General features: G+C 40.6%; 2 protein-coding genes across 10 annotated transcripts; one reads left to right on the top strand and one right to left on the bottom strand.

Annotated features, from left to right (window-relative positions):
- Positions 1-345: 345 nt before the first annotated feature.
- Positions 346-19,373, top strand: LOC132954114 (paired amphipathic helix protein Sin3a-like). Of its 8 annotated transcripts, none has more exons than XM_061026688.1 (21): positions 346-564; positions 4,359-4,581; positions 5,085-5,270; positions 5,634-5,740; positions 5,846-6,167; positions 6,374-6,625; positions 6,744-6,896; positions 7,328-7,495; positions 7,922-8,005; positions 8,159-8,277; positions 8,610-8,835; positions 9,161-9,277; positions 9,466-9,704; positions 9,807-9,990; positions 10,225-10,807; positions 10,968-11,137; positions 11,622-11,795; positions 11,960-12,052; positions 13,305-13,399; positions 15,705-15,912; positions 17,179-19,373. In XM_061026688.1, the coding sequence occupies exons 2-21, from the start codon at positions 4,381-4,383 to the stop codon at positions 17,395-17,397; spliced, it is 3,900 nt and encodes a 1,299-aa protein (XP_060882671.1). In that variant the 5' UTR covers positions 346-564; positions 4,359-4,380; the 3' UTR covers positions 17,398-19,373. The 8 variants fall into 8 exon arrangements, 7 of the variants coding, with proteins under 7 accessions (XP_060882671.1, XP_060882597.1, XP_060882752.1 ...); XR_009665750.1 differs by lacking the exon at positions 17,179-19,373 and adding an exon at positions 15,131-15,396 and having other exon boundaries at positions 347-564; positions 7,919-8,005; positions 15,705-15,844; XM_061026614.1 differs by having other exon boundaries at positions 347-564; positions 7,919-8,005.
- Positions 19,175-27,192, bottom strand: LOC132954576 (cellular retinoic acid-binding protein 1). 2 transcript variants are annotated; one of them, XR_009665800.1, is made up of 5 exons: positions 27,035-27,192; positions 24,949-25,127; positions 24,029-24,142; positions 19,711-19,831; positions 19,175-19,508 (listed from the first exon to the last, which is right to left on the bottom strand). XR_009665800.1 is itself a non-coding variant. In XM_061027201.1 (4 exons), the coding sequence occupies exons 1-4, from the start codon at positions 27,102-27,104 to the stop codon at positions 19,781-19,783; spliced, it is 414 nt and encodes a 137-aa protein (XP_060883184.1). In that variant the 5' UTR covers positions 27,105-27,192; the 3' UTR covers positions 19,550-19,780. The 2 variants fall into 2 exon arrangements, 1 of the variants encoding a protein (XP_060883184.1); XM_061027201.1 differs by lacking the exon at positions 19,175-19,508 and having other exon boundaries at positions 19,550-19,831.
- Positions 27,193-27,761: the final 569 nt, after the last annotated feature.

The following is a 27,761-nucleotide window of genomic DNA, read 5'->3' on the forward strand; positions in this document are numbered from 1 at the left end:
AACACAGGTGAGCTTATAATGTGTCTTTTTTTTTTTTTTAAGAGTTGTCAGATTTTGAAAAATATTTTTTATGGGTAAATCTCCAATGTGTGGCACTTGGAGACCTGACTTGCTCGTATTGTCTGTTGCATAGATATGTTTTAAGTTGTATGGAAAGTGTTAAATAAAAGTCTCAAACTCTGATGTAAGATGGAGGCTGTGTAGCAACAGATAAAACTACACTAAAGTACAAAACCAAGTACAAAAAAATATGAACTGGTTCACTGCCTTAAGTGTATTTGTTTTCATTTTGAAGAGCGGACCAATCCCCGCTCGGAGTGGGAGGAGCCTAGCCCGCCTTCATGTTAGCCACGCCCCTATGTTCAGGGAACACCGCTTCATACATACACTGTTGTTAGCGACGTAGCCTCTTACGAACTATTTCATTTTTTGACATTTTCCATTTGCGACCACCTCTCCAAACTTCACTTTTTGTCACGGCCCCGTGAATGCACAAGTAGCGGTCTCCTGATCGGGCTCTGGTACACCGGTGTGACTAATCGTTGCTGGCGGTAGTCCTGCGAGGTAAGTTGAAGTGCTGCTAGCTTGTTAGCCCCTGTGCTGATGGGGGTCGGTTGTTGTGCTATCGTAGCATTCGGCTAGCTCCTATATAACCTTGCCGGGCGGAGGAAATAGCAATCTAACCCCTGTCGGTTTGCTGTGAGGATAAAATATGTAAGTGTTTTCTCATCTTATAACGACGTATAACGTGTCGTTTCAGCGGCGGCCACGTTAGCTTGCTGCAAAAAAAACAAGTTATTCCGGCTAACATCTGAAGCTAGCGAGCGAAGCGGCGACCATGAATTAGCTCACATGCTAACTCTGAGCAGACTTGGAAACATGCAGATTCGCTTCTAGTTAAATCCTGCTTCACTAAATTTGAATGTCTTAAACTTAAAAACCGGCGAGGAGACAATCATAACTGGGATGTGGGGGAAACAAATCAAACGCTTCAGTTAAATGTATTTCTGTCGAAGCGTTACTATGAAGAGGCTAACGTTAGCTTGTTAGCTCTTCCTGACCTGCCCAGCAAAGCGAAGACAAAATGAAGAAAAAAAAATACACATAATGGTTATTTATTTAATCAGTCGCGTTTGTTTGAAACCTAGCTGTTGTCGCCCTGACAGCGTACTAACCTCACCTCGGCCAACACGTTTATTAACTCTTTTATTTTAAGTCCCGACGACCAGCAGAGACCCCCGAGAGTCACATTATTATTTAAACTGTCTGATTTTTTAAAAGTCTGCAGGTGGTAAAAGTTATCTTTTCTTGCTTCATAACTTGGAGCTGAGACGAAAAGCCGCCGTCAGAGAAAGCGGAGGGCTGACGGAGAGCGGATGGTGTTAAGCTCGGTGTTTGTCAGAGAGAGAGAGGGGGGAGGGGATGAGGCTACAGCGCCTTCTTCACTGTCATCCCCAACATGTTACACCTTATTTTTTGCAGCGCTTTAGTCGACTAACTTCGCCGTCGTTCGTCGTTCACTGTCTTGGACATTTTTTGTTTCGCGTTTCGATAATAATATTTGAAACCGGATGTGCGACAGAGACGATATTTGGGCGACTGAAGACCGTCGACGCTCTGCCGGCTGTGTTTTCCTGAAATGGGCTGCGAGAGCTCTGAACGACTGCAATGACGTCAGCTTAGGGAGTGTCACTAAATTACTTCTCTCGATACACGTGTAGGAAGTGTGCGTAGACCAAGGGGTCTGCAACCTTTCTTCATCTGAGAGCTACTTTCAAAAAATGAAAGTGACTTGCATCAAATCGCTTGCTTTTATTTACATAGCTCAGCTGAATTAAGCTGCTGTTTGTACATGTACAACTTATTTATTTTTTACTTTTTTGTACTCTTTCTTTTTTTCTTACAATGCTATTCTATTTTATATATAATTTTTACTTTTTTTGTAGAAGCTGACTCAGGGAGAAACGCACAAGAATTCCAATGTACCTGTACTGTCCTGTACCTGTGCAAATGGCAATAAACATCTATTCTATGTGTGAAATTGCAATAAGCCAATGCTTGTCAATAATCTTAAATTCACATCAATGTCCAAGAAAACATTAGTACTTCATACTTGTTTTTATGGGCCAAATATATTAATAGTGGGAAGAGGTGCATTTACCGTCGTCAGATTTTTATTTTTAACACAGTCGGTCAACCTATAGGCGAGCTACCAGTAGCTCCCGAGCTACCTGTTGGAGACCCCTGGCTTAGAGCCACAAAGATTTTTCTTTCTAAGTCACTGAACAATCCAATGACAGTGTGGACAGGTAGTGGGTTATATATTTCTATATTTTCTTTCCTCAGCTGCATGAATAAAAAAACAAAAATCTTGTATCAATAGTTTACATACAGATTCCTCATAAAATATCTGCTAAAAAAGTGTGAATTCAGATATAAAACATGTAAATTCAATCAAAGCACACATGAAAACAACAGATGTTGACCTGTATGAAAAAAAACATGCACTTTATCAGAGATGGTATTCTGAGCTAATGTTTTAAGAGCCTGTCTGTTATAATTTTGAAGTTTCAGAAAATGTATACCGTATGTTCTTAAATAGAAATGTTTCGTCAGGTAGAGATAAGAGCCCCCCTAAGTTGTAAACTGAAAAGTAGAAAGGAGCTTAGACATAGCAATGAGATCAAATTCTGAAATATTACACATTTAATTTATACATATTGGTTTACTCGGTTAAAAACATCATTTCAATTACAGGACAGACAAATTTAACATTTTCATTAGAATTGTCTATAATGCTTAAAACTTGTTATGACCATGCCTGCTATAGTACTTGTAAGACGGTCCCTAACCTGCTGCCACAGCCATTCTGCTGAACAATGACAGCATGTCTTTGGGGACAAGCATTTCGTGAAATACTTTTCAAATTGTAATAATATTGCCAAATTAAGTTATTTTTTAAAGTACTGCAAGAATTGAAAATATAATATTGTCACTTGTCATGTGAAAGCAGAGTATGGGAAAATATTCCCAACAATGTTAGTTCTTTCAACCACCATCAAACTCCTTTGACTACATTGTCAAATTATTATAAAAGAGAGAAACTTGATTTTATAATTATGAGGTCATTTGTTTAAAAGTCGCATTCTGTGGTCCAAACATTTAACTGTGCCTCCTGACTGTTGTTCAGAGCTTGTAGATTTGGCTCTTTACTCATTTTTATTTACTTTCAATGACAGTCCTGATAATTTCTGTTGTTCAGCATCTGTGTGATACTCATGATGATATGTTTTATTTTATTATGTTTGACTAAAAGTTCCTCTGAAGCACTATAGATCCCATCATCATCTCAGACAGTTTTTGAATTTGACATTTTTGTGAAACTTTAAAAATGTTTTCATGCAGTTAAAGTATTTCATTTTAGTTAAGTAAGTAGTGCATGCAAGTCATATTCTGTCAGAGCTGTGCAATACGGCGCCGTTCGTTTCCACTCTAGTCAATGATTGTGTTTCCACAGAATGTGCTGTGGTCCATCTCCGGAGCGTACCAGCAGCGCCACTCCGTTCCAAATACTCATAAGTCTATTTTTTTGGAGTCTATTTTTTTGACAGAGCATGCATCAAGCTGAACAGAATAGGTCAACCTGGACAGGAAGTCAGACAAGGAATCGCACAGAGTATCCAGTCGATTTCAAAATAAAACACAAAATACCGACCCCCGATTGTATATTTCATTACTTTATGAACATTACGTCAAAACAGGTAGTGGCTCAACAATAAATCGACCTTAGAAAGACAAACCAGCATGTTGTTTGCATGTTTTTCTTTTGATTCCCACATGATCTTGTAGTTCTCATGTGATCTTGTGAACCCGTGTGTACAGCTACTCATGGCTGCACTCTGCTGTGTTCCACAAATGGAACCAGTGGGTCAGGCGCTGACAGAAACGCAGCGTGCTCAGACTTTGTGTAAATTGCGGGTAAGACTGCCACAAGAATAAGTGTGGGGACAAGCTTGAATGGTCTCAGGCCATGTCTCAAATTACAGTGGAGAAACCTGTTTGCCAGAAAGATTTAGAGCATATAGTAGTAATTCAGGGTGTTAAGATTTTTTGGTTGTTCTTAATTTTAACAGTAATATCCTGAAGTTCTATACATCAAACAAATAGAAACTATATATGCTAACTGTTGTTAGTATTAATGTCAACCTCAAATTCTTTGCCCTCTCTCTTACTGCAAAATAACTGTGAGTAGAGCGCTCTCTCTTACAGAACGCTTCAACTAATTACGTTGGTAAAGGTCTCAGACTGATTCGAACCAAACAGACTGTTTACTGTCTTTCTGCCTCTGTCCACTTCAGCCCCTTTGAGTATGTTTATACAATGAAGAGGCGTGTGGAGGACCAGGAACCAATATTTGCGCCCCAGCAACAGCAATCACGCCGCCCCCCAGTTCAAGGAATAGCAGACAGCTTCCAGCACCGGGCCCTTGCCCCGGCCCAGACTGTGATAGAGGCAGCTGCAGACAACATGCAGCCATCCACTGGAATCCAGTATTCCCTCCCCCAAGGCTACCAGGTAATGGTAAGATGGTATCAATGTGATTGTGGTTGTGTTTGGTCAGAGTTTTCACCACGTATAAATTCCAGTCATATTTTTTTTAGTTTGTTAGTCCTGTATACAAATCAGACGTCTACAAATCATTTTGCTCAAAGTCTTAAACGGATTATAGTCGAACGAAATTGAATTGAAGAGATGTGAGTTAATCACACTGAACTTATTTTGGGCGACTCTTGTGGCCAATAGTTCTCTAGTGGGTTTAAATGCTATCAAAATAGTGTTAGATGAAATAACTGCCACAGAATTTGACTAAGTGCATAACTGCTTTGTTCGATTTAAGAACACACCACCCTGTTAAAATTCATACACAAGAAAGTTCATGGCGTTAACTGCGCTGTTTATTAAGGAGTACTAAAGGAAGCATCTGGGTTGAGACACAGCACTAAACATTTTGTTACCCCCACTGAGGGCATGGTTATCTGTCAGATTTATTAATCCTGAAATTCTTATAATTTCTTCCTATAAAGGTGCCGACGATGCCTCAGAGCACAAGTGGACATGCACACGGACACAACAACACTGCACCTCATGTTGGTCCCCATGCACACAGCCTGGCAGTTCAGTCCCAGGGTCCTGCAGTGGTCCAAGGACACGTCCATCCATCAGCACCCATGACTTCAACCCAAGGACAACAGCAGTTTCAGCGGCTAAAGGTACAGCCACATGGACAAATACTCAGACTTTTTTTTCAATCTAAAGATTATTTTGAGGGGCTTTTTGCCTTTATTTGATAGGACAGTGGCTAGAGTAGGAATTTGGGGAAGGACATGCGGGAGAAGAGCCTCAGGTCAGATTTGAACTCGGGCTACAGTCGGACTACAGCCTCCGCACATGGGGCCCGACCTAACAGATACGCCATCTGCACCCCGAATACACAGACTTTCGATATATATATTTACAAATGTGTATCAAAAGATTTCCACCTGGGCCAAATGTTTGCACGCTATATCATTTAGCTGAATTAAGTGGTTACATAGTGGAGGACTACAAATCATTTTTCATTCTGCACTTTTCAGGTTGAAGACGCCTTGTCCTATCTGGATCAAGTGAAGCTTCAGTTTGGAAACCAGCCGCAAGTTTATAATGATTTCCTTGATATTATGAAGGAGTTCAAGTCCCAGAGGTAATTTCATTTTTGAGTTTTCTCGACATCATGTTTGAAAACGTTGGTGACATGCAGAACCAACTCTGTGGTGTGTAATTTGTGTCATTCGTTGTGTTACTACAGCATAGACACTCCTGGAGTAATCAACCGTGTGTCCCAGCTCTTCAAGGGCCACCCAGACCTCATCATGGGTTTTAATACTTTCTTGCCACCTGGATATAAGATTGAGGTTCAAACCAACGATCTAGTCAATGTGACCACACCAGGTCAGATCCACTACATCACCCCGCATGGGATTTCTGTTCAGAACCTTCCTGTAAGCGGAGCATCCAGCCAGCCTGTGAGCCACCAGCAGCACCCGAGTCTGCCACAGGCCGGCACACAAACTACCACCACCGCAGTTCCACCCGTCTCCGCCCAACCCGCTCCGAATAAAACCAGCAAGGTAGAGTACCAGTGACAATATTGGTCCACTAAACTGCGCATTATAGATCATATTCCTACCTTATTGCACCCCTTTCACAGACTGAATGTCATCACTATTTTATTAATTGTCACAGAGATGTTCCTAACATGCCTTCTCTGCATGCCAAGCTGAATGTTTCCTTCCATGTTTGAGATGCCTATGCTCTTCTCTGTCAATCCAAATAGCCAATTCAGTCTCCAGCTCACACACCCACCAGCCAGCCAAACCCATCCATCCCATCCTACGCCTCACCGCGCTCACCCTCGGTCCAGTCCCACACTCCCGTGAGCAGCACGCCGTCCGGTGCACCACCTCTCCAGAACAACCAGCCTGTTGAGTTCAACCACGCTATCAATTACGTCAATAAGATTAAGAACCGTTTCCAGGGTCAGCCAGACATCTACAAGGCCTTCCTGGAAATCTTGCACACATACCAGGTAAGACAATATACCCGAATGAAAAGGGAATACAGCAGAAACATGTTATCAGTACCCAGCTGCAAGTGTGTGAGTTTTAATCTCACCATCCCTTTTTGTGTGATGATACAATTTCCAGAAAGAACAAAGAAATGCTAAAGAGGCAGGAGGAAACTACACCCCAGCCCTGACTGAGCAGGAGGTCTACACTCAGGTGGCAAGACTCTTTAAGAACCAAGAAGATCTGCTCTCAGAGTTTGGACAGTTCCTCCCCGATGCAAACAGCTCAATGGTAAGTCTTTAGCACCTTCATAGACTGAATTTATTTTCTCCCTGAAAATGTCCAACAATGCTTTTAAAGATTGTTTTTCCCCCCTATAATAATAACTACTACTACTCGTTATTGTTGCTGTTGTTATTATAACTTTATTTATACAAAAGTCCAAAAACAGTAAAAACAAATACATTAGCTCTCAGGTGTTTATTTTAAAGGAGTTGATTGGCTGTATTTGGCAGCTCTGGTTCACACTATTCACTGTGTATTGTGTATGAGAAATGATAAAAACAGTTTAAAATGCCAGAATACTGAATCATTTGTTCCCTCTACTTATTACCCGCACCGTCTCTCATTCAATTGAGCTGCTTTAAAGGTTGAGCGTATTTAAACAGATTGCTTGTGATGATACCGGTTATCTATTTGGCTTTATTCATGATGGGATGTAGTTCTCTTCTCAGCTGCTGGGCAAAACCACCCCGGACAGGGCAGATTCTGTACGTAACGACCATGGCGGCACAGTGAAGAGACCCTTACTGAACAACAAACAGAGGCTGAGTCAGAACGGACTGCCAATCAGAAGACCCGGTGGAGTGGGAGCCACGCCCCCTATCAAGGTACAAACCACTTCATTGTATGTTTGTTCTGTTTTTTTTTCCCTTCTTGCATCATACCAACATTTAGATTTAAATATGTGAGTATGCTGCAAAGGAAATCTGTTCAAAATCTATATTCATGACCACAGACTTGATGTTTAAAACTACTAACACATAGAGTCCAGCAGCATCCACACCATGCAACAGACTCCAAAATGATAATCAAGTGGACTTACCACTTTCCACAAAACCTAAACTCTAATGAGGATTGGATGATTGCAGGGCTGCAGTAGTTGTGGCTTGATTTACCAGACATTGTATAATAGTCTTTTTGACACCAAACCAAATACAATTTTCTCTTCAATGGAACTTTTACTTCACACTAATTACGTTTTTAGAGTCTGAAACAAAAACCAACTTTGCCTTGTCTTCTTTCCCTCTCAGAAGAAACCCAAAATAATGGGGAAGGACCACGGCTTGACTGATGTCAGCAAACACAGCACCAGCACTGAAACCATGTTCTTTGAAAAGGTCAGTATTGTTTTTTGTTTTCTATTAGTACTGATTTTTTTAAGTCTTCCAATAACAAGATGCAAGGTTTTCATAACAACAAGATCAGAGTTTTCTTTAAAACATAATTTTGGCATTGTTTTTTTTTCTCTCATCGCTGTTAAATGTGAACAGGTGAAGAAGGCTCTTCGGAGCTCTGAGGCTTACGACAACTTCCTGCGGTGTCTTCACATTTTCAACCAGGAAGTAATCTCGCGTGCCGAGCTGGTCCAGTTGGTCATCCCATTTCTTGGGTAAGATTAAACATGCACACTGTCGGCCAGTCCTGAAGCTACACACACACCTACAGCTGACAAAGCTTTATTTTCTGTACACAGTGAACTTCTTACTATCGACTTAAATGATTACTCCATTCTTACACAGTTAATATTGTTGAAAGATGTCTTGTGCAATGAGCAAAAACATGTTGATTTTTATTTTGATGTAACATCAAGAAATGTTAGTCACCAGCTTGGCTATTGATATAATGTCAAATGGATTTTATATTCAAAAAAATGCTAATAATACACAATGCTTCTGTCTCTTCACTTCTAACTGCTAATTTCACATGTCTTGTGATTGACAGAAAATTTCCGGAGCTTTTTACGTGGTTTAAAAACTTCCTGGGCTACAGAGAGTCTTTTCACGGGGAGTCGAGCCATGCAGAGAGTTTACCTAAAGAGCGTGCAACGGAGGGCATTGCCATGGAGATTGACTATGCCTCCTGTAAGAGGCTGGGGTCCAGCTATAGAGCACTGCCCAAGAGCTACCAGCAACCCAAGTGCACAGGAAGGACGCCGCTGTGCAGAGAGGTGAGTCACTGAAGGAAGTCTGTTAAATACAGGAGTTTCTGTCATAACTGATTATTCTCAGCTAACAGAGATACCAGATAGGGTGCTCTTTTAATGTATTTGGCCTCAACAAAGCACTCGAGAAGGAATTTGTGTTGTGTTTAATTGCTGCACGTAAACTCACATTTTCCCCACAAATAAGGCTAACCTGAAATCCTCTGCTTTTGACATAGAAATAACTCGTCATAACAGTTCAGAATAATTAATAAAGCTCTTTAAGTTTGCTTAATAATCAAACATTGTTGTTTAATATCCAAATTGTATTGAACTGAATGTCCTGTTGCAGGTTTTGAACGACACCTGGGTGTCATTTCCATCATGGTCTGAGGATTCTACATTTGTGAGCTCCAAAAAGACTCAATATGAGGAGCACATTTACAGATGTGAGGATGAGCGCTTTGAGGTGAGAAATACTCTAAAGTTGTGTCTTCTATGCAGCACTCGCTCTCTGTCGCTCTTTGGTCTGGAGTCCAAAGTACACAAAGATAGATTTAGATATCCAATTAAAAAAGCTGCAGCTGCCACCTTCAGCCATACATGGAAACAGTTCTTTAATCATTTCACTGTCATTGTTTTTTTTATCCCCTGTAGCTGGATGTTGTGTTGGAAGCCAACCTGGCCACGATACGAGCCCTGGAGACGGTGCAGCGGAGGCTTTCTCGCATGTCAGCTGAGGAGCAGCTGCGCTTCAAGCTGGACAACACAATGGGCGGCTCCTCAGAGGTCATTCATCGCAAAGCTATCCAGAGGATATATGGAGACAAAGCCCACGACATCATCGATGGGCTCAAGAGGAACCCAGCTGTGTCCGTCCCCATAGTGCTGAAAAGGTTAATAATGTGATTTGAATTTCTTCTGTTAGCTGTTTGTATTTTCTGAGATTTATACAAGTGAAGGTTGTTCATCCTTTTTTTTGTGTGTGATTATTTCAGATTAAAAATGAAGGAGGAGGAGTGGAGAGAAGCTCAGAGAGGCTTCAACAAAATCTGGCGGGAGCAGAATGAAAAGTATTACCTGAAATCCCTCGACCATCAAGGCATCAACTTCAAGCAGAATGACACCAAAGTGTTGCGCTCAAAGACGTTACTGAATGAAATAGAGATGCTCTACGACGATGTAAGGAAACGTTTTTTCTTTAAAATACTAAATACTGATTGATATTTCAGAAACAAACACACATCGTCTCTTTGTTGTGCGTCTGATGCAGAATTTACGTTCCACAATGGAGTTCAAGTTGTTTTTCTAAAACTTAAAATGGGGCTCGCTCATGTTGGCAGAACTTTTTCTTAAAGAAAAATGTTTTTCTTTGAAGAGAATAACCTTGTATCTCTCTCTGTCTGTGTCTCACAGCGACAGGAGCGAGCATCAGAGGAAGCTGCCACGCCCCCACCAAGCGGCCCACACATGACTGTGACCTACGAGGACAGCCAAATCCTGGAGGACGCCGCTGCTCTGATCATCCACCATGTCAAGAGACAGGTGGGCATCCAGAAAGAAGACAAGTACAAGATCAAGCAGATCATCCACCACTTTATCCCTGACCTGCTGTTTGCAAGGCGAGGTGAGCTCTCCGATGTGGAGGAGGAGGAGGATGAGGAGGAAGACGACATGGAGATGGATCAAGATGCCCCCAAGAAGCATAACGGCCTGCCAGGCAGCAGCCCGACAAAGTCCAAACTCCTCTTCAGTAACACGGCGGCTCAGAAGCTGCGGGGCACAGATGAGGCCTACAACATGTTCTATGTGAACAATTATTGGTACATCTTCCTTCGTCTTCACCACATCCTTTGTTCTCGTCTGCTGCGGATCTACGGGCAAGCGGAGAAGCAGATAGAGGAGGACGGCCGAGAGAGAGATTGGGAAAGAGAGGTGTTGGGGGTCAAAAGGGAGAAAAATGAAAATCCAGCAATCCAACTAAAAATGAAAGAGCCCAGTAAGTGAGACAGGAACACAATGTCTTTGAGTTTTGGTTCATCTTGCAGCTTCATTGTTGTTAAAATATTTTGATTCCACTACACAACCACATGGTGTGTAATTTTTTTTGTATCATTTACATAAATCCTTACTTTTCCTTTATTTTTTTCTTCCTGCAGTGGACGTTGATGTCGAGGACTACTACTCTGTGTTTCTGGAAATGGTGCGTAATCTTCTGGATGGAAACATGGAGCCGATTCAGTACGAGGACTCTCTGAGGGAAATGTTTACTATTCACGCCTACATTGCCTTCACCATGGACAAACTCATCCAGAGCATTGTCCGGCAGGTCAGAACATTCAATTTCACATCATCCGCTCTAATTTATATCGCACAAAAACACTTCAAAGCACTTTGACTTTCTACTGTTTGTAATACGGCTTAAAGATTTTTATATTCATAGCATGAGTTATAAAACAACAATCGCTGTTATTTTGACGATTGACTGAATTTGAAAGTACCGAAGCTTTAAAGAAAACTACAGATCCTCAGTCATCTTAATAACCTAAAACTGCTGCGAGAAAAATACATAGTTTATATATGCAATTCAGACGAGTTCGCCTCTGGTTTTTAGTAATTATATACAAGAAACATCAAACATTAAGGTGCTTAGGACTTCTGTTTCTGTTGCTGTAGTATTGGAACGATCATCGATGTTGTGAAGCTTAAAAGTCTGGTATCATGACAGCCCTACTTTGATCCTTCAGTCATTAAGTTCACATCATTAAAACTCCAATTGTTGCTGTTTCATTCTGAACCTGTTGCCTTCACAGCTCCAGCACCTTGTGACCGACGATGTCTGTTCTCGTGTTACCGACATGTACCTGAGTGAAAGTGCCAATAAAGCCACTGGGGGCACACTGTCCACGCAGACGTCCAGGGCCACAGCAGAAGGGGCCTACCAGCGCAAAGCAGAGCAGCTCATGTCCGATGAGAACTGCTTTAAGGTGAGTCGAGCCTTAAGGGTGCTGTTGATAAAGCAAGCGAGGCTAAACTGTTTACTTAACACCTACATACTGTTCATGCTCTATGCCTTCACATTGACCCTGCTCAGAATCTCCCTCATACCAACAGTATGTAAGAGTTAACTTGCTTGTTGTGTTTTGTCCAGTTGATGTTCCTAAAGAGCAGAGGATCCATCAGTCTGGCCATGGAGCTGCTGGACACAGAGGAGGAGAACTCTGATGAGCCAGCGGAGGCAGAGGTAAGACGCATTCAATATTAAAACTGAAGCATACTGAGTTTTCAGTTTCTTTTGTACACCTATGACGTCTCAGCCTGCGTGACCCTGTGTTGAGTTGTTTTGCTTTTCTTTTTGATTTCATTTTCTTTCTCATATCCTGTCCTCTAAAAGTAGTCATCTACAGGTAATAGGCCGAAAAATCTATTTTGATATTCAGTAAAGATGTCAGATCTCTTAATGTAGCACAGACCATTATCAACATGCATTTATTTGATGTAGATCATATGAAGGTAAATGGATTATATTTGTGACAAATGGCTAAAAGACGTAATCTGAACATGTACATCTGTTATAATCTTGTTTTGGCAGATGGTACAGATTTTCAGGCTCTTCACAGTATTGTATTTTGAATTAATCTGTAACCCACAGTCCAAAAAAGCAGGGACGTAATGCTAATTCAGAATGCTCTATTTAATGTCTCTTCAGTTGGATGTCAAACCTAAAGTGAAAAAAAAAATCATAATTTTATGTATATGTACCACAACTTTTTAACTTTTCTGGATTACAGTTGTGTCATATTCTGGAGGGAGGAAGAATGTGTGACTTTTTGATCCAGTAGATGTCGCCCTTTAGCACCAGGATTAAACCAAAACAAACTGCTGTTTGGGGACACCTCCACTATTCTGAAGCCTCCGCTCTCCTCCAGCGACACACTTCCAACCCCCCTCCATTCGTGTTCACATGAAGGAGTTATCAATTAGAACGCATCATAATTAAACACCATTAAGTAGCGGACAAAATTGTCTTTTGCTCTAGCTTCAATTGCCTGTGGCCTGCATTGTTATGTTACCAGGCTAATGTTAGCATACTTTGGTTAACTCATAGCGTCATATTGCACATACATTGACACAGAATGGCCGAGATCCAAAGACACTTACTTGACATCCAAATAAGCAGTGAGTTTGTTATTCTTCTTTTCTCTAGTCCTTTCCACAATTTCCCAGTTTGGGATCAATAAAGTAATTCTATTCTATTCTATTGACTAAAACAGCTTTTATACGCAAGTCCGTCTCGTCCATGGAAACGTGATGTAAACACGGCTCTGACAACAACACAGCCAGCGAGACTCACGCTTCTCACTCATTGTAGACAGTCATGACTCAGAGAGACATTTACAGACACTTGATCTCTGCTGTGTTTATATGTAAAAAGTTGTACATTCTTCCTTTAATTAACCATGGTATAAAATGTTTTTCTATGTTTTCCTTCACAGAGGTGGTCCGACTACGTGGGCAGATACCTGAACTCGGATTCTGCATCCCCAGAGCTACGGGAGCATCTTGCCCAGAAGCCGGTGTTCCTGCCCAGGTGAGGCCCCAGCCATGTCTCCCTCTTGTCTGAACACTGTAGTCAGCTGTGCAGCCACTCCACTGTCGCAAAGCCAAACCAGCTGCCAAACACATCTCCCCTTTTTTTCAGAGACAGGAACAGCAGCACAAGCCTGACTTCAGAAGCGTTTTCTGATCACACCAGTTTTGGGCATTAGAGCTCTTTCTTTTTTAGAAGCAGACCAGGGTTTGAAAAGGCTGATTTAAAAAAAAAAAAAAGAAAAAAAAAAAAGCACTGCTCCACACTTACTGTGAAGTGCTGACAGTGCCTGAACGCCCTCCTATCACTTACCAGTCTCTGGCTGTGAACATTTTCAGTTTGTGGCTTATGCCTCACATGGAAGTTTGCACTTTACATGGCCAACTTTTAAAAAAAAAATAATGGAATTTATTTATTCATTGATTCAGTTCCTTTTTAACGGGAATTTTATTTATTATTGTGAGGTTTTTTAAACTGGTTTCAGCTTGAGCATTGGTTTGAATTTCCACTTTAGCAGACAGCCATAAGAAATCATTGGTCGGATTATTCTCATTGTATTGACATCAGTAATGGTTTTCATTGTGTGACGTAAGGACAAAAGTAATCGACTGCACAAATTTAAAGCAAAACAAATGGGTTTCACTTCTCTCTTCTTTTTTTTTTTCATTTGATTTCCATCATTCTCCAACATCTTTGATATGTGTTTGAGAGACTGAAGCTCTTGTGTTTGACCTAAAAGACTTTGTAATGACAGGACAGTAGAGTCACAGTTTCCTTTTCTACCTTATTATGCCCTTTTTTGTGATTGTATTCAGATTAAAGGTCCTGTACGTGACTTAATCACTGTTTGAAAATGTAAATGTTCAAATATTCATTTTGTTGAAGTCTGTTATACTAAGTGTTATGTTTGTAATAGTTTTCAGTGGAAACAGTGCACTCCCCTTGCAACCTTTTTGTTGCAACAGCAGTTTTTTTCCACTGGTTTGACAGAAAGTAGTGCTCATAAGTTTTTAAAAACTCTGGTCAAGCACATTGTCTGCAACACTTGTACAGAGGAGTAGGGTTTGTAAATAAAATGATTGTCTAAATTGTATTTTCATGTTGGTGTATTTCTTTCCTCACACCTCAGAACTGTGCATGGAGACATGGTTGTGTTGGCTCTGGTCTGAAGCTACAGATGAGTGTTGCACATGAGGGCCTGTCACTGTTTTTAAGTGATTTCTTTGTCTTTATGTTTCTTTGAGATGGCTGTCCATTACCATAAACATTTGGAAAGGAGCTTTTTAAAAAAGAAAACACAAAAAAAACTTGATTTTCTCTTATTTAACCCATTGCATAAATCTGGTACCTGACTGATTTATCAGTGGGCTCACCCACATCGTGTCCTTCTTTTATTTTTCATTGAATCTATGAGAGATCAGCAGCAAAAAAAAAAAAAAAAAAGGGGCAAAAGACCCTTAAAAAAATCACTTCAATGGAGGTTAGGGGGGAAAATCCAGCAGTTTCTTTTTCAAGTTGTGTTGGGTCTTCATCTCATGATCATAACACTCTGTACATTGTGGGTGAAAGTATGTGCACATCAAAGTATCCTCAGCTCATATTTTTGATTGGTTTTCGATCAGGCAGCGAATTTTCTAGTGTTTGTTTCTAACAGTTTTGACTTTAAATTGGCCTCCCTGTCATGTCTTTAAAGTGGAGCCCTGAATGTAAAAATATGCTTCATGGTTTCAGTCCCCGCTCACCTGTACCCTCAGTGGTAAGTACACATTTAAAACTTTCATTCAGGTGGGGTGAATTATTGCATTTTTGTTACCTGCACAAAATCAGGATACTTTTCCAGTGAGGAAAATATGTTTGTCAAAGATATAACATTTGAACTTTTGTGGCTGTGCAATGAAAGTGCACTGTACAGAAATATCACGACTGCTGCCTCTGCTGCTCTTATAGATCCACATTTCCCACGAATGATTTGACTCCCTTTCTAATTCTGTTACTCGGTGAGTTGCAATGCATGGGTTTCCAAATTACTGTTTAAAGGGACAGTCCTCTCAAATTTACTATACTCTCTCAAATTAGCTTGATGTCATGTGCCTGATCATATTGCCTAGCTTTGAAATCACATTGTCGAACATGAAATTGTATGGTAATAAAACTATTGGTAATAAAACGGTGAACCGATGTTGGAAATTTGTGGGAACTTTCCCTGTAAACGTGATGCACCCCTTTTTTGATGTGTGGAGTAAATCAGACCGTTTCTCTGTCGTCAGTCTTATTCATCGCGCTTCGTATTTGTTTTGGCTTTCAGGAATCTGCGGCAGATAAGAAAGTGCCAGAGAGGATGGGAGCGACTGCAAAAAGACAGGTTGACCAAGGGCCCCTCTGACAAGTCTCAGGACGGCAGCAGCGAGCTAAAGGTGGAGTGCATGTTCAAACTCAACTCCTACAAGATGGTCTACGTGTGCAAGTCAGAGGACTACATGTACAGGCACACAGCGCTCACACGAGCTCACCAGGTAAATACAGAACAGAACATTTATACACCCTGGATTTAATCAGCGCTCAATCTGTTACTTATAGTCATAGGGTCAATAGGAACAATTAAAGATGATGGCTGAAAATCTAAGAATTCTGAAAAGTGGGAAGAGAAATCTGTCACCAAAACTAACAACATTAAAATGATGCTGCATACAGATCTATAATACTGTTTTTCTCACTCAGCCTTCAAGCTTCAAAGTCAACCTTTTTCAGGATATTTGACTGTTTTGTCATGCTGGGTTAAAATGTGTACATTGATTATTACAGTTCAACAACTTCTGTGAGGAGTTTTTAACATGTAGGGAAACATTCTCAATTGAATTCTGACACAAGAGCATCCGTTTTCATTTGAACGTTTAGCACAGAAGAGTGTGTTAGGAAGTTCATATGGAACAGATACTACTAAGGATGTGTGTGCAAGGAAGGATCAGCAAGATAAACAAAAAAGCAGATAACGTGGGCAGTCACAGAGCATAGATGAAAACATGAGTCGACCTCCTAGACTAACAGGTAATATGTTGATTGTACAGTATCTATAGCTGCTTCACACATGCACTCCTGAACATTTTGTCTGGGCAGCCTGTCACTACAATCTTCCTGAATGGCTTATTGACACACGTAACTCACATATATTCCCTGTCTGTTAGGGGGGAGCGTCTGGAGCAGGACATCATTTAAAAAGATGTTGTAGAAATCCAAGGTGGTTAACCCAACACTATGATGACTGTTTTTTCACTTTGTGTCATTGCTATGTGACGTTGAACGAACATCATCAACGCATTAATGTACAAGAACACACTGGCATACCTGGTGATAGATAAGCTGCTGTGTTCACACATCGGGTCACCATGCCTTCAAGTGGACATTTGACGAGCTGACTAGCAGAACAAATTCCGGATCAAGTCAGGATGAAAAATGTGTAGGTTTACATTCACACATTCAGCTCACCCCGGACACTTCAGGAAATGTTCAGGAGTTTTGTTTATGTGTGAAGAAAGCTAAAGAAATACACTGAGAGACATTTCTGTGAGCAGTGCATGAACACAGACATTAGACAGTTAAACTGGCTCATAATGTAACAATCATGTTTGTCTCACTACTGAGCTGTATTCTCTTGGTTTTTAATTTATCTTTTCCCCTGAACTATCAATCACGATGAAAAGCCCCTAAACTCCTGTGACTTTGTTGTTCTACTTTGGACTGGTGTTGTAGAACCTGAGCCGTGTTGTTCTGGTCTCTTTCAGTCCCACCAGCGGGTCCACACACGTCTGCACAGGCGCTTTCAGGTCTGGCTGGACTCTTGGGCCAAGGAGCATGTGACCAGCGACATGGCTGCCGCCAACCGTAGGTGGTTCATGGGAGAAGATCAAGAAACCTTGTTGCCCTGCACCACCACCTGCAACCCGGCTGTCCTCCACTATCTCAACGTGAACAAGTACCGGGTGAAGTACCGAACACTGTAGTCTCTCTCTCTCTCTCTCTAATGGAAAGATGAACTGTCTTTACACGACAAACTGCCAGTGATGACTTCACATACACGGTGGCTTCATTTGGATTCTCAAACCTGCTGTTACTGGATTCACTTGCCAAAATGTTTGGGTCATCAATCAACACATTTCCCCAACTTCTGCGAATGTTAGAAAACTGATTCAGGAACTTTGTCCTAACTATCGAGCTCAAAGTGCAAAATTTGCGACATATGACCGATAGATGTTTTCTATATTAACAGTACCAACTTGTCTCAGTAATCTCATTATTTTATGTATATTAAGCACAGATTTTTACACCGTATACAAAGAAGCACTCCTTCACTGTGGATTAGTACCAATTTTAAACAACACAAAAACTACAACTCGGCAACTTAACTATAAAAAAGTGTATTCCTTTTTCGGACCAGCTCATTATTTAACATGAAATACAAACAAACGCCTCAGGTTTTTGTCTCTACCAAGAACAACCTGTTACTGCAGTCACCAGATGAATGGTTAGATTGGAGAGGAATCTGGCTCCCAGCTGTAAACGTCTTTAGCCTGTGAATGTTCTGCTTCTCGGTGTTAAAGGTGCAATAAGGCACGATATAATATACAGTAATTTATGACCTGCCCAAACACCTTATGTAAATATCTTGTTTATATCTAGATTCTTTTTTCTTTTTTTTTTTAAATCAGATGTCAGTGATGAGTAGCGTACATTAAAACACATAGTATCGATCTTAAAGTAGAGTCTGCAGAAAAGTTTATTAAGAAAGTGTAACATTTAAAGTTTTTTTTTTTTTTTTTTTTACCAAAGGATGTTGATATGAGACCTTTTTTTTCCCTTTGTGGTCTGTCCAACGTGTTGTCCTTTACATTTTAGATTAGTTAAAAAAAGAAACGTTTTTATCTGTGTTTAAACCTTTTTCTGAGCTTTTCTACTTTTAGTCTTTGGCATCCGTTTCACTCGTGGTTTTAAGATGATTGAATGTAGCTGAGCAGCGATTTCTCCTTTTTTTTCCCTTTTTTAAAAAAAAAGTACAGTTGATGTCTGTTTTTCAAAGTACTGGAGTCTTTACAGTACGGCCACCTTTACCCGTATGGAAACTTGACCAAAATGGTTAGAATCTGTGCGACAGGTTCAGTGCTCACTCAGTGTATCAACTATACAAAGTGTACAGCCGCTGTGTTTGTTTCTCATGTGCGGTGTTAACAACAAACACCGACTGGTGTATAGTGTGTCTATACGTGAATGTCAGCTATGTGACTTGTGTACAGTTTGAAGGATTTACAAAACAAGCAAAGCAATAAGTCCATCTGTCGTAGTTAATCAAAGCTATTAGTTTGTATTTCTTTGTGAGATACAAATGTGAATGTTGTATTCCCTTCAAAGAGGGATGTAAATAAGCATTTTTATGCCTTTCCCGCTCTGCAGTTTTGTTTCCATGAGCCTCAAACGGGCTCAGTAGATATCCAGGAAAAAGTCTGATATAATAAACATAACTATCACATTGAATGCTGAAATGTTTCACAGAGGAAAACCACAATTAAGCAATTTAATGTACCTTACATTAACTTTTGAACAGCAGCCTGATCCTTTCTCATTTTAAATTTGGATACTAACATGAGCAGGATAGAAGCAAACACACCAATTGTCCAACATGGAGGTGAAGAAAGAGAGAAAAAAAAACAGAATCCATCCTTCCAACAAAGTCCACATCTCTTAAAAGCGATGGTAAGTAACATAAGCAGCTACAGACAATCTTGGAACAGTGTATGTCCTGGGTTTTTATTTTTCTATTTCCTGTTTAATACAGAACAACACAGGAAGTCCTGCAGAGCTGGTTGTACATAGAAAAACATTGTTTGTACCTCGTTTTATTTGTCTCTTCTCTTGACTTTTATGATGTTGTTCATGAGTGTTAGTATGGTATTTGGCATTAAAATATCCTTGGAATAGACTGAAACTCAGTTGGCCACCTTCTTTTTTCATTTCTTACATTTTGTTTGTTAAACACATGAAGCTTTACATCGTGGTCACATATAAACGAGGGGAGTCTTCTGCTGAGACCTCATCTTTGTCTTTTCTACTTTTCCAAAACCTGAAGCAGGAAGGAAACAACGGACAAAAAGACAACAAGAATTCATACTTTGATTGTTTAATTTCCAATGCTAGAAAAATTATATACAAAGGGAGAAAACAAGCGGTAAAGTGAAGATGAAGTTTGTTTTCACAAAGGTGCAAATTGTTTTGTGTCAAAGCAGATTATTTGAGACGTTGCATGTCATTTGAGTAATCCTCACCCCGTCAGTTAGACACTGAAAGAGTTTTTTTCATGAAGGAAACTTGAGCTCCGAAGGACCTGGACGTCTGCTACACTCGTACATAAATCCTGGTACAGACCACATCATTGGCTCCAAAGATCTGAAAAAAGAAGGACAAAAAAATAGTTGCAGTAGTTTGACACACAAACACACACAGCAAGGTTCAATCCGGTCTGAGCTTCAATGTGATTTACCGGAATCTGAGATTGTTCGGTTTTAGTTTTTTTGTTTAGTGTCCAATCGGTCTTCTGACTCACAGACTGGACACTTTAAGGCTTACAATGCGACTTTCTGAGCAGATTTTCAGACCTAAACAAATGCTCTCTTCAGACACGCCTCCTTCATCCCTCATCTGCCCCCCCTCCCCTCCTGCCTCCACACTGCCCCCGCCCCTCCTGTCCTGTGAGAGCAGCAGATTGGTGCTGAAAGACATCTGCAAACAAGATTCTGCAATCAATCTCAAGTAAGGATATGCACCTTACAGTTGATTTGGTTGTTGTACAGTATATTTGTTTATTTAGGAAAGACAGTCTGTTGTTTCTCCTTCAGCTGAACCCCTGCGATGACACTCTCTAGACACGGCGTCCTTGAGTGGGCGGGGCCTTCTTATTCCCTCATGCGGTGGTAGGGCTAACTTTCAGAGTGGGAAGGGTTCACTTGGAAAAAAACAAAATGAAGTTATTGTTCTTATATCTGTCATTGAAAAGCTACCGTAGGACTGGAAAATAAAACTTAGTGAAGTGATTTATTTTCCTCACTTTAGGTCATATTCATCTGCCTTACACAACATTTAACCAAACCAAACAAATGAAGTATATACTGTAATATAACAGTAAAAATAAGTGGCTGCAGTGCTATCAATATAATTGTCCACATTTAATACAGCTTACTCTGCATGCATGGTAGTCCCATAAAAGTCTTCTTATATTTCAATGTTAAAGTCTGATATATCTGCTGATTTTTATTTCCACCTCTTAACTGCTTTAATGCTGCCTAATGTCAGATTTTAAAATGACGCTGCTGCCTGCTAAAGAACCAGACGTGACAAATACCGATGTTAAAAAGGGGGGAGATATTGGATGCCCCGGGTTATGGGTGGATGTGTCCTAGTCTTAAGATTTATGGGAGTCCCAGGGGCGTAGCGTTATGGCTTACTGCTGCACCACACATCATCATTACCTCTGGCCATGAGCTGTGGCGGAGCGGGGAGGGGAGGGGAGGGATCAGACCAGCGCTTTGAAATATGGAGCTGAGACGACTCCATCTGGCACGTGGCGCGATACCGAGGGAGACATTAAATGGAGGTAACACCAGGGTCCATTGACATTTCTCAACAGTGTGATCAATGAGACCAATTAAAGCCCGCAGGAGGACACACACAGATTTGGTTCCCTGACACTATCACCGCCGCACAATTCCTCCTGGCCCCCCGTCTCATCGAGAAGTAGCCAATGTAGGACTGCAATCATCTTTAAAGAAATCAATGATTATTGGCTTAAAATGTAAAGCAAGAATATGAGGTTCCCCACATGGATAAGTAAAAGAGTCGTTTTTCATTCTGAAGCATTTATCCTCCTCTCCCTTTTTTTTTTTTTTTTTTTTACTGTGGATTCTCCCAGCGGTCATTATAATCTCACATCGAGAGCAGCCAGGCACATGCTGTCTTCATTAAGCCCGACGTCCATCCATCTCTCCCCGAGAGCCTAATTTCCTCATCTGCTGGCCAGCGCTTCTCTTCAAGTTTATGTGCATTTTTCTCTGTTTACACTGAAGAATTTCTCAGAGAGGAGTGTACTCGTGTTAGAAGATGGGCTTTATGAGTTACGTTCCCTGTAGGGGAAAGAGCAACAAAAAACTGGTTCTACTACACACATCGGCTAACAGAGGAGCATTTGTCCTATGCCAATAGATCCTGAAAAAGTTTAGTCATCCTGTTTTAGAGAATAAAGCCCTATCTTACAAGTAGAGGCAACATGTGAAGTCAAATGTAGAATATGCTTCATGAAAGAGTTGTAGCCTAAAAGTGCCCATCCTACAGATTGCATGAAAGGCCCTTTATGAAATGATCATACTAAAGCTGAATTATAGATTAACTTTATAAATCTTTAATGGTTATTTTTGCATGAACAAGCTGGAATTTTGTGCATTTTGTGCCTCATTTCCCTTTTTACTCTCCATCATATTCACATACACACCACACTGTTTCAGCATGCGAGGTAACAAGTCTGTCATCTCCACCTTTCATCATTAGGCTTTACAATCACTCTGTGTGAAGATACAACTTACAGTAAGTTTGATTGAGACGTCTGAAACGATTCACTGTGCAGACAGAAGCATGGGCCAGTACCGCCAATCTTTTCATGAAGGGTTCACAGTGAAATCTTTCAGTCTGTTTCATCATGGAGGAAATCTGTTTATTTGCTTTAACATCATTCATCTCTTAGAATCAAAGTGGTACATTTAAGTTATGTTGAAAGTGAGGGAGTTGTGTTTAGATTACACACGTCTGGGATTGTATCTAATCTGATATTTTCTTTGAAAAGCGTCTTACTCTCCCACCGATGATTTAACCCCACATGCCGATCAGATTACACCTTCCATCACGCCAACATGGACGGACACACACACCCTTATCTTGATCAAAAACACATTTTGGTCCTGTTCAAAGCTTTTCTTTCTGTCCGATCTCAGCCCTTCTCAAATATTTTCCTGATTGCTTCTCCGCAGAGGTATGTAATAATCAGTTAAAAAAAAAAAAAGAAAGAGATCTCCATCACAGCGAAACTGGACTCATTCTTGTTGTCCATCTGGGCAATAAATCCAACCAGGCCCAGATGTTTACAGTAAAAAAAAAACTGCCAGGAACTCAAGTGTTTCTGATACATGCAAGATCACGAAGTGCTGTCTAACTGCAAACTTATGGCAGTCACATGATCATATATTTCCTTATAACCTGCACGATGTTGTTGCAACCTAACAGAGTATTCACTTGTTTTCAGACTCTCGAATATTTTCTTGTTCACAGCAAAAACAGACTTGATGTTTTAAATTCTATTTTTCAGACATTTTCTTAAAACATCTCACTTACTCTGGAGTGTCAATGCACCATGAAACTCTTCCGTCTCACAGATACAGGCATGCTCATCCACACCCTCATTTGGCAAAACAAGGAAACACAAGAACTTGGTGGTTCATGCAAAAGGCCATTAGAGATCGTAACATTTTCTAGGAACTACGTAGCATTTTGGAAAAAATATTGACCAGATCATTTTAAAATTTCACATCTGGTGTCACCACCCAGAGATGGACTCTCTCTTAAACATCTGGATAGTTTTGGTTTCTGCCTCGGCTGTGATTCCTCTGGCCCGTCCATTATCTCTGGGAAATCATCTTATTTTGTTTTCCCACCAATAGCGAGATGATTGACACCTCTACATGTGTGTCTGTACTGCAGATATGAAGCAATCCATCCTTGATATTCAAAAAGAAGGCCTGCGACTGATTCTACTCATTGATGTTGACTCTGAAAAATAGCTTCCCTGTTAGGTAAATCATCTTTTGATATATAAGATGCCAGTTAAGGGTTAACACTGCACACAGAAAATATTCACTTTATAGTCTTAGAGGACTGCAAACAACACAGAAAATATCCATATTTGTGAAGCTGGAACCCATACATTTATGCCACATGTGCTTTAAAACTTTTAATGATTCGCCCTGTTTCCAGTCTTATGCAAAGCTAAGCTTCCAACCACACTTTCAACACAATTTCCAAGAACGCCAATTAGCACATTTCCAAAGACCAATAACAATTGAATGCACCACAACTGCCAAATAACAGCGCTTCATTGTCCCTTCAGCACATGTCATGTTTTCTTATTGGCACGAAGAGAAACAGAAAATGACCCGTGTGGTTAAAGACAGTGACCTCCAAATCTGACACCTCATCCCGCTTCACATAACATCCGAACATCTGGTCATTGATCTGCTGAGAGTTCAGATGAAAATGGGAGTCATTGTTTAGACATCCTTCTTCAGGCAGATGGGATTAGAGCATCTGGGAGTCACAGTAATATGAAAGAAAACATGGAGAGAACTTGTTACCTTTCTATAGAGAGAGGACCAGAAGAGAGGATCCTAAAGGGAAACAGAGGAAACTGACCAAAGAGTGTCTCTAGGTACAGAGATGCTTTACACACCAGGATTGTTGTATGTGTAGAGCGAGATGTTGCACTCTCCTTTGTTCTCTGTTTGCCACCAGATTTCTACTTAAAGCAAACTGAACAAAACTACTCACCAGTATGAGTTCGTCTCCTTTGAGTTCTCGGCTCCAGAAGGTCTTGGGGCCATTCCCGCTGACCAAAGTCTGTTTGCAGTAAATCTTGTTTTCTGTTTCCCAAGTGGCCAAGCTCTGCAGAGAAGAAGAGTTTAATGGGCTTTCTTATATTTATCGCCTCAGTTTCACCTTATAATGATGGCTGAGAACCAATGGGGACTGTCCGTTGATCTTTTTTTTTTATCTTTTTCATGTGCTTTTGTTCAACTTTAGAAAAAATAAGAATGTATTTATTGCATTTTTAACGACTTCCATGTCGCCAGCTTTCCGTGAATTCTGTAAAATGTGAGACTCAAAGGGATATTTGACCAATTCTCAAAGTTCAGTGAACTTGTCAAGAGGAACGCTACCTCACCCATTTTGGAAAGCCTAATGACAGGAGTCGGAGCTTTACCCTAACTAAGGACTAGAGGTCATGGTTATCTGTTTTGGGTTTTGACCACATTTTGGGACTTCTTATGTTTTTTATTTTAAACAGGACAGTAGGTAGAGTAAGAAATTGCGAGGAGAGAGTGGGGAATGACGTTAAAAGGAGCCGAGGGTTGGAGTGGAACCCAGCCCGCACGATTAGAAGACTATAGCTCCCATACATGAGGCACGCGATCTAGCTGCTAGCCCAAATAGCGCCGTGACCATTATTTTTTAATCCGTTTTAAAAGTTGGAATATCCCTGCATTAAACTGCAGTTGCACATTTTGCCAACCCCTCCGAGTTTAGGTGCTTGTTGTGGGACTCCAAAGAGTTGTGTAGTCTAAACGTTCTGCTTTAATATTATATTTCTGTACTTCTTTGTGGACAGAAAGCCAGTTGTTGAAATCTCAAAATGTTCTCCTGCACAGAAAGTGCTTTTAAAACTTTACTGTGTCAATAATTATATTTACCTTACACTTCCTCCCGTCCACTGTCTCCTCGTTAAATTCCTCTCCGATGATGAAATTGATCTCTGTGGTGCGCACTGTGGTGGAGGTCTTGATGTAGAAGTTCTCTCCGTTCTGCTTTATCTCCACATGGGGTTTGGACGCAGCCGCCACTGCTACCTTCCTCAGCATGGCGTTCACACCTGAAAACACACAAGACTACATGTGAGAAAATCTGTTCCAGATCCTTCCCAAATACAGATTCTGTAGTGTTGGCCAACATCCCTGCTGATGCTAACAATACAAACAAATTGCATACTGGCCAATACTACATTTAAGTCTGTATCAGAGATTTTTCTGATACTGGTTCGGCTTTGGAACTAAGTTCAGGGTATGTGATTTGAAAGAACGTTGTTGAAATTTGAACTCAACGAGAAAAAAAGAGTGTGTCCCTCCGTGTGAGGCTTCACTCTAGTGAAGTGTAGTTGGCAGAGGCTAAAGTCAGAGTGTAGGTAATTTAATTATTGAATTCCTTAGAATTAGGACAGTGCACAGAGTGTCAGAGTGAGGGGCTGCACATGAATGCCTTGCTCAAGGGCAGATCAGCAGAGCACGGCAGTGAGCTGGCACCTCTCCAGCAACCACGCCAGTTTCCATATTTTAGTCCGTACTACGACTTGAACCTTCTGGTTCGAAAACCCAAGTCCCTACGTACTGGACCACTGCCTGCCGCCCTCTTCTAAGGCAGGTTAAAAAAAAATCACATTACTGGACCCCTCACTGAACAGTCTTTTAGACAACCCACATAAAAGCTCCCCAACTCCAATAACTAATAACAGACCCACATACAATAAGTGAGCAAATGCAAGCCACCCTATCCCATTTTGTTTCCCAGACTGAGCCATGACGGTGGATTCAAACCTGATTTGTTTGTAAAAAGACTGAAGTGGGTACAGGAAATATTGGCTAAATTTGACAAAAAGTGTGTTTGATTAAAATTGCTTACCCCACTTTAAGGTAGGACCGAAGTGTCTGTAAAGATGTGAAGGGTTAAAATTCAGAGTGACCAAATGAAGAAAAAATTACTTTGTGCCTCTGAGAATTTTGAGCTCTTTCTCCATATTTTATCATCTGTCATGAGTTTTCATCACACTTTCCTGTCTGCCTCTGGCGCCGAAAGGCTTGTAACAAAAATCTTATTTAGAGGTGAAACTTCAAGCATGAATGCATGAAGGTATACTTTTCTGTCTCAGGCGGAGTCATGTCACAGTGAAAACAAATCCTATTGAAGTTGTCAGGTGGAGAGTAAATCATAAAGCAGTTTGTTCTTGTATTAAAAAAAAAAAAAAAGGATCTTCCTCCTGCAGCTGTAACTGAGATAGTTATCAGCAGATGTTGCAAATATAGAGAGGTGCAGTGACAAGGTGATGAGAGGGAGGAATGCTGCTGGCTTGTGCTTTGTTTAGCTCTCCTGTACATCATGATGGATTCTGTCCTCCTAACGAGTGGAAAAAAACGATTAACCCTGTGTGTCACACAGTTACAGTGCAAACAATTAGACGGGAGAACGCTTCAGTCTGCTTCCGATCCATCCTCTCCCTAGTCCATCACTCACACAATGCAAGAGCTCATCGTCTCCTCCTTTGATTAGAATCAGTTGTCGGTAGCACACTTTTTGGTAAGCATTCGTAATGTAACATTTCTCTTCTGCAACAACACTGTGGCATGAAAATTAAGAAAAAAGAACTGCAGAAGAAATAACAAGGCCATTTGATGGAGAAGATCACTTGGACATTTTTTGAGGTGAATTTAGAAGTGAAGCACAAGTCTTTATCCATCCTCTAAGACTTACAATCAACATATAATCTCAAATTTGTACCACAAGCGAGATGCATTTAAAGTTTTGTGCAATTAAAAAACAGACTCTATTTTAACTCCAGTAATCTCTGCATGAATCATTAACTTTGACTACTGCCACATTTCTCTATTTCATATAAGATCTTATAAGTGTAGATGATAGACATTTGACCTTGTTATCCATTCCACGCTGAGTCCCACTCAAACCATCATGGTAAAATAAAAAAAGTCAATATGAGTAAACTGTCCTTACCCAGGGCTTTGAGCAGCTCCTCAAAATTCTGGCTGTCTTTCATTTTCCAGGTGCCTTCAAAGTTGGGCATTTTTCTTGTGTGGTTTTGAACGTGTGTCAGGCTTCTGCTCGTCCGTCTCTTGCGCTTCTTTTCTTCAGACTCTTTCACTGCCTTTGACCAACCCTGTTCTCCCCTCTTCTCTCCTCCCCTTGATCAGTGATCCCACACGACAGACCCCCTCCCCCCCCTCCCCCAACCCCTCCATCTCAACCTCCTCTTCCACACAATTAAACGCACACCACACACACACACACACGCACACACACACATTCTTGATGGTTTTATTCTCATTTAAGATTTATTTTCATGATCCTGCTATCTTATAATTCAGCGTGTTGGTCTTCATGTCTCGTCTCATTTACTCCACCATCTCATTGTGAGGTTATTTAAAAAAATTAATGGTGGATTAAAACAGATGTTTAGTCTCAAAGCCTTCGTGGTTAAATCTGTTTTAGCACTAAAAGAAGAAGACTGAAGTGACGTGTCTCTTTTTCAAAACATGGTTTATAGAAACTGTTTTTAAAGAGACAGTGTAAAGCACCTCCAGAAATTCACATCTGGTTAAATCCAGTCAAACTTAAATGTGTTTTTTAAATTACCTCGTTGAAAGTCATTAAATGATATAAGAAATCCAAAATATGAAACAGATAGTCATACTTTTTATCTCACAACTTTCTGTCTCATAGT

This window comes from Labrus mixtus, chromosome 1 (assembly GCF_963584025.1).
Source record: "Labrus mixtus chromosome 1, fLabMix1.1, whole genome shotgun sequence".
Lineage (NCBI taxonomy): Eukaryota > Metazoa > Chordata > Actinopteri > Labriformes > Labridae > Labrus > Labrus mixtus.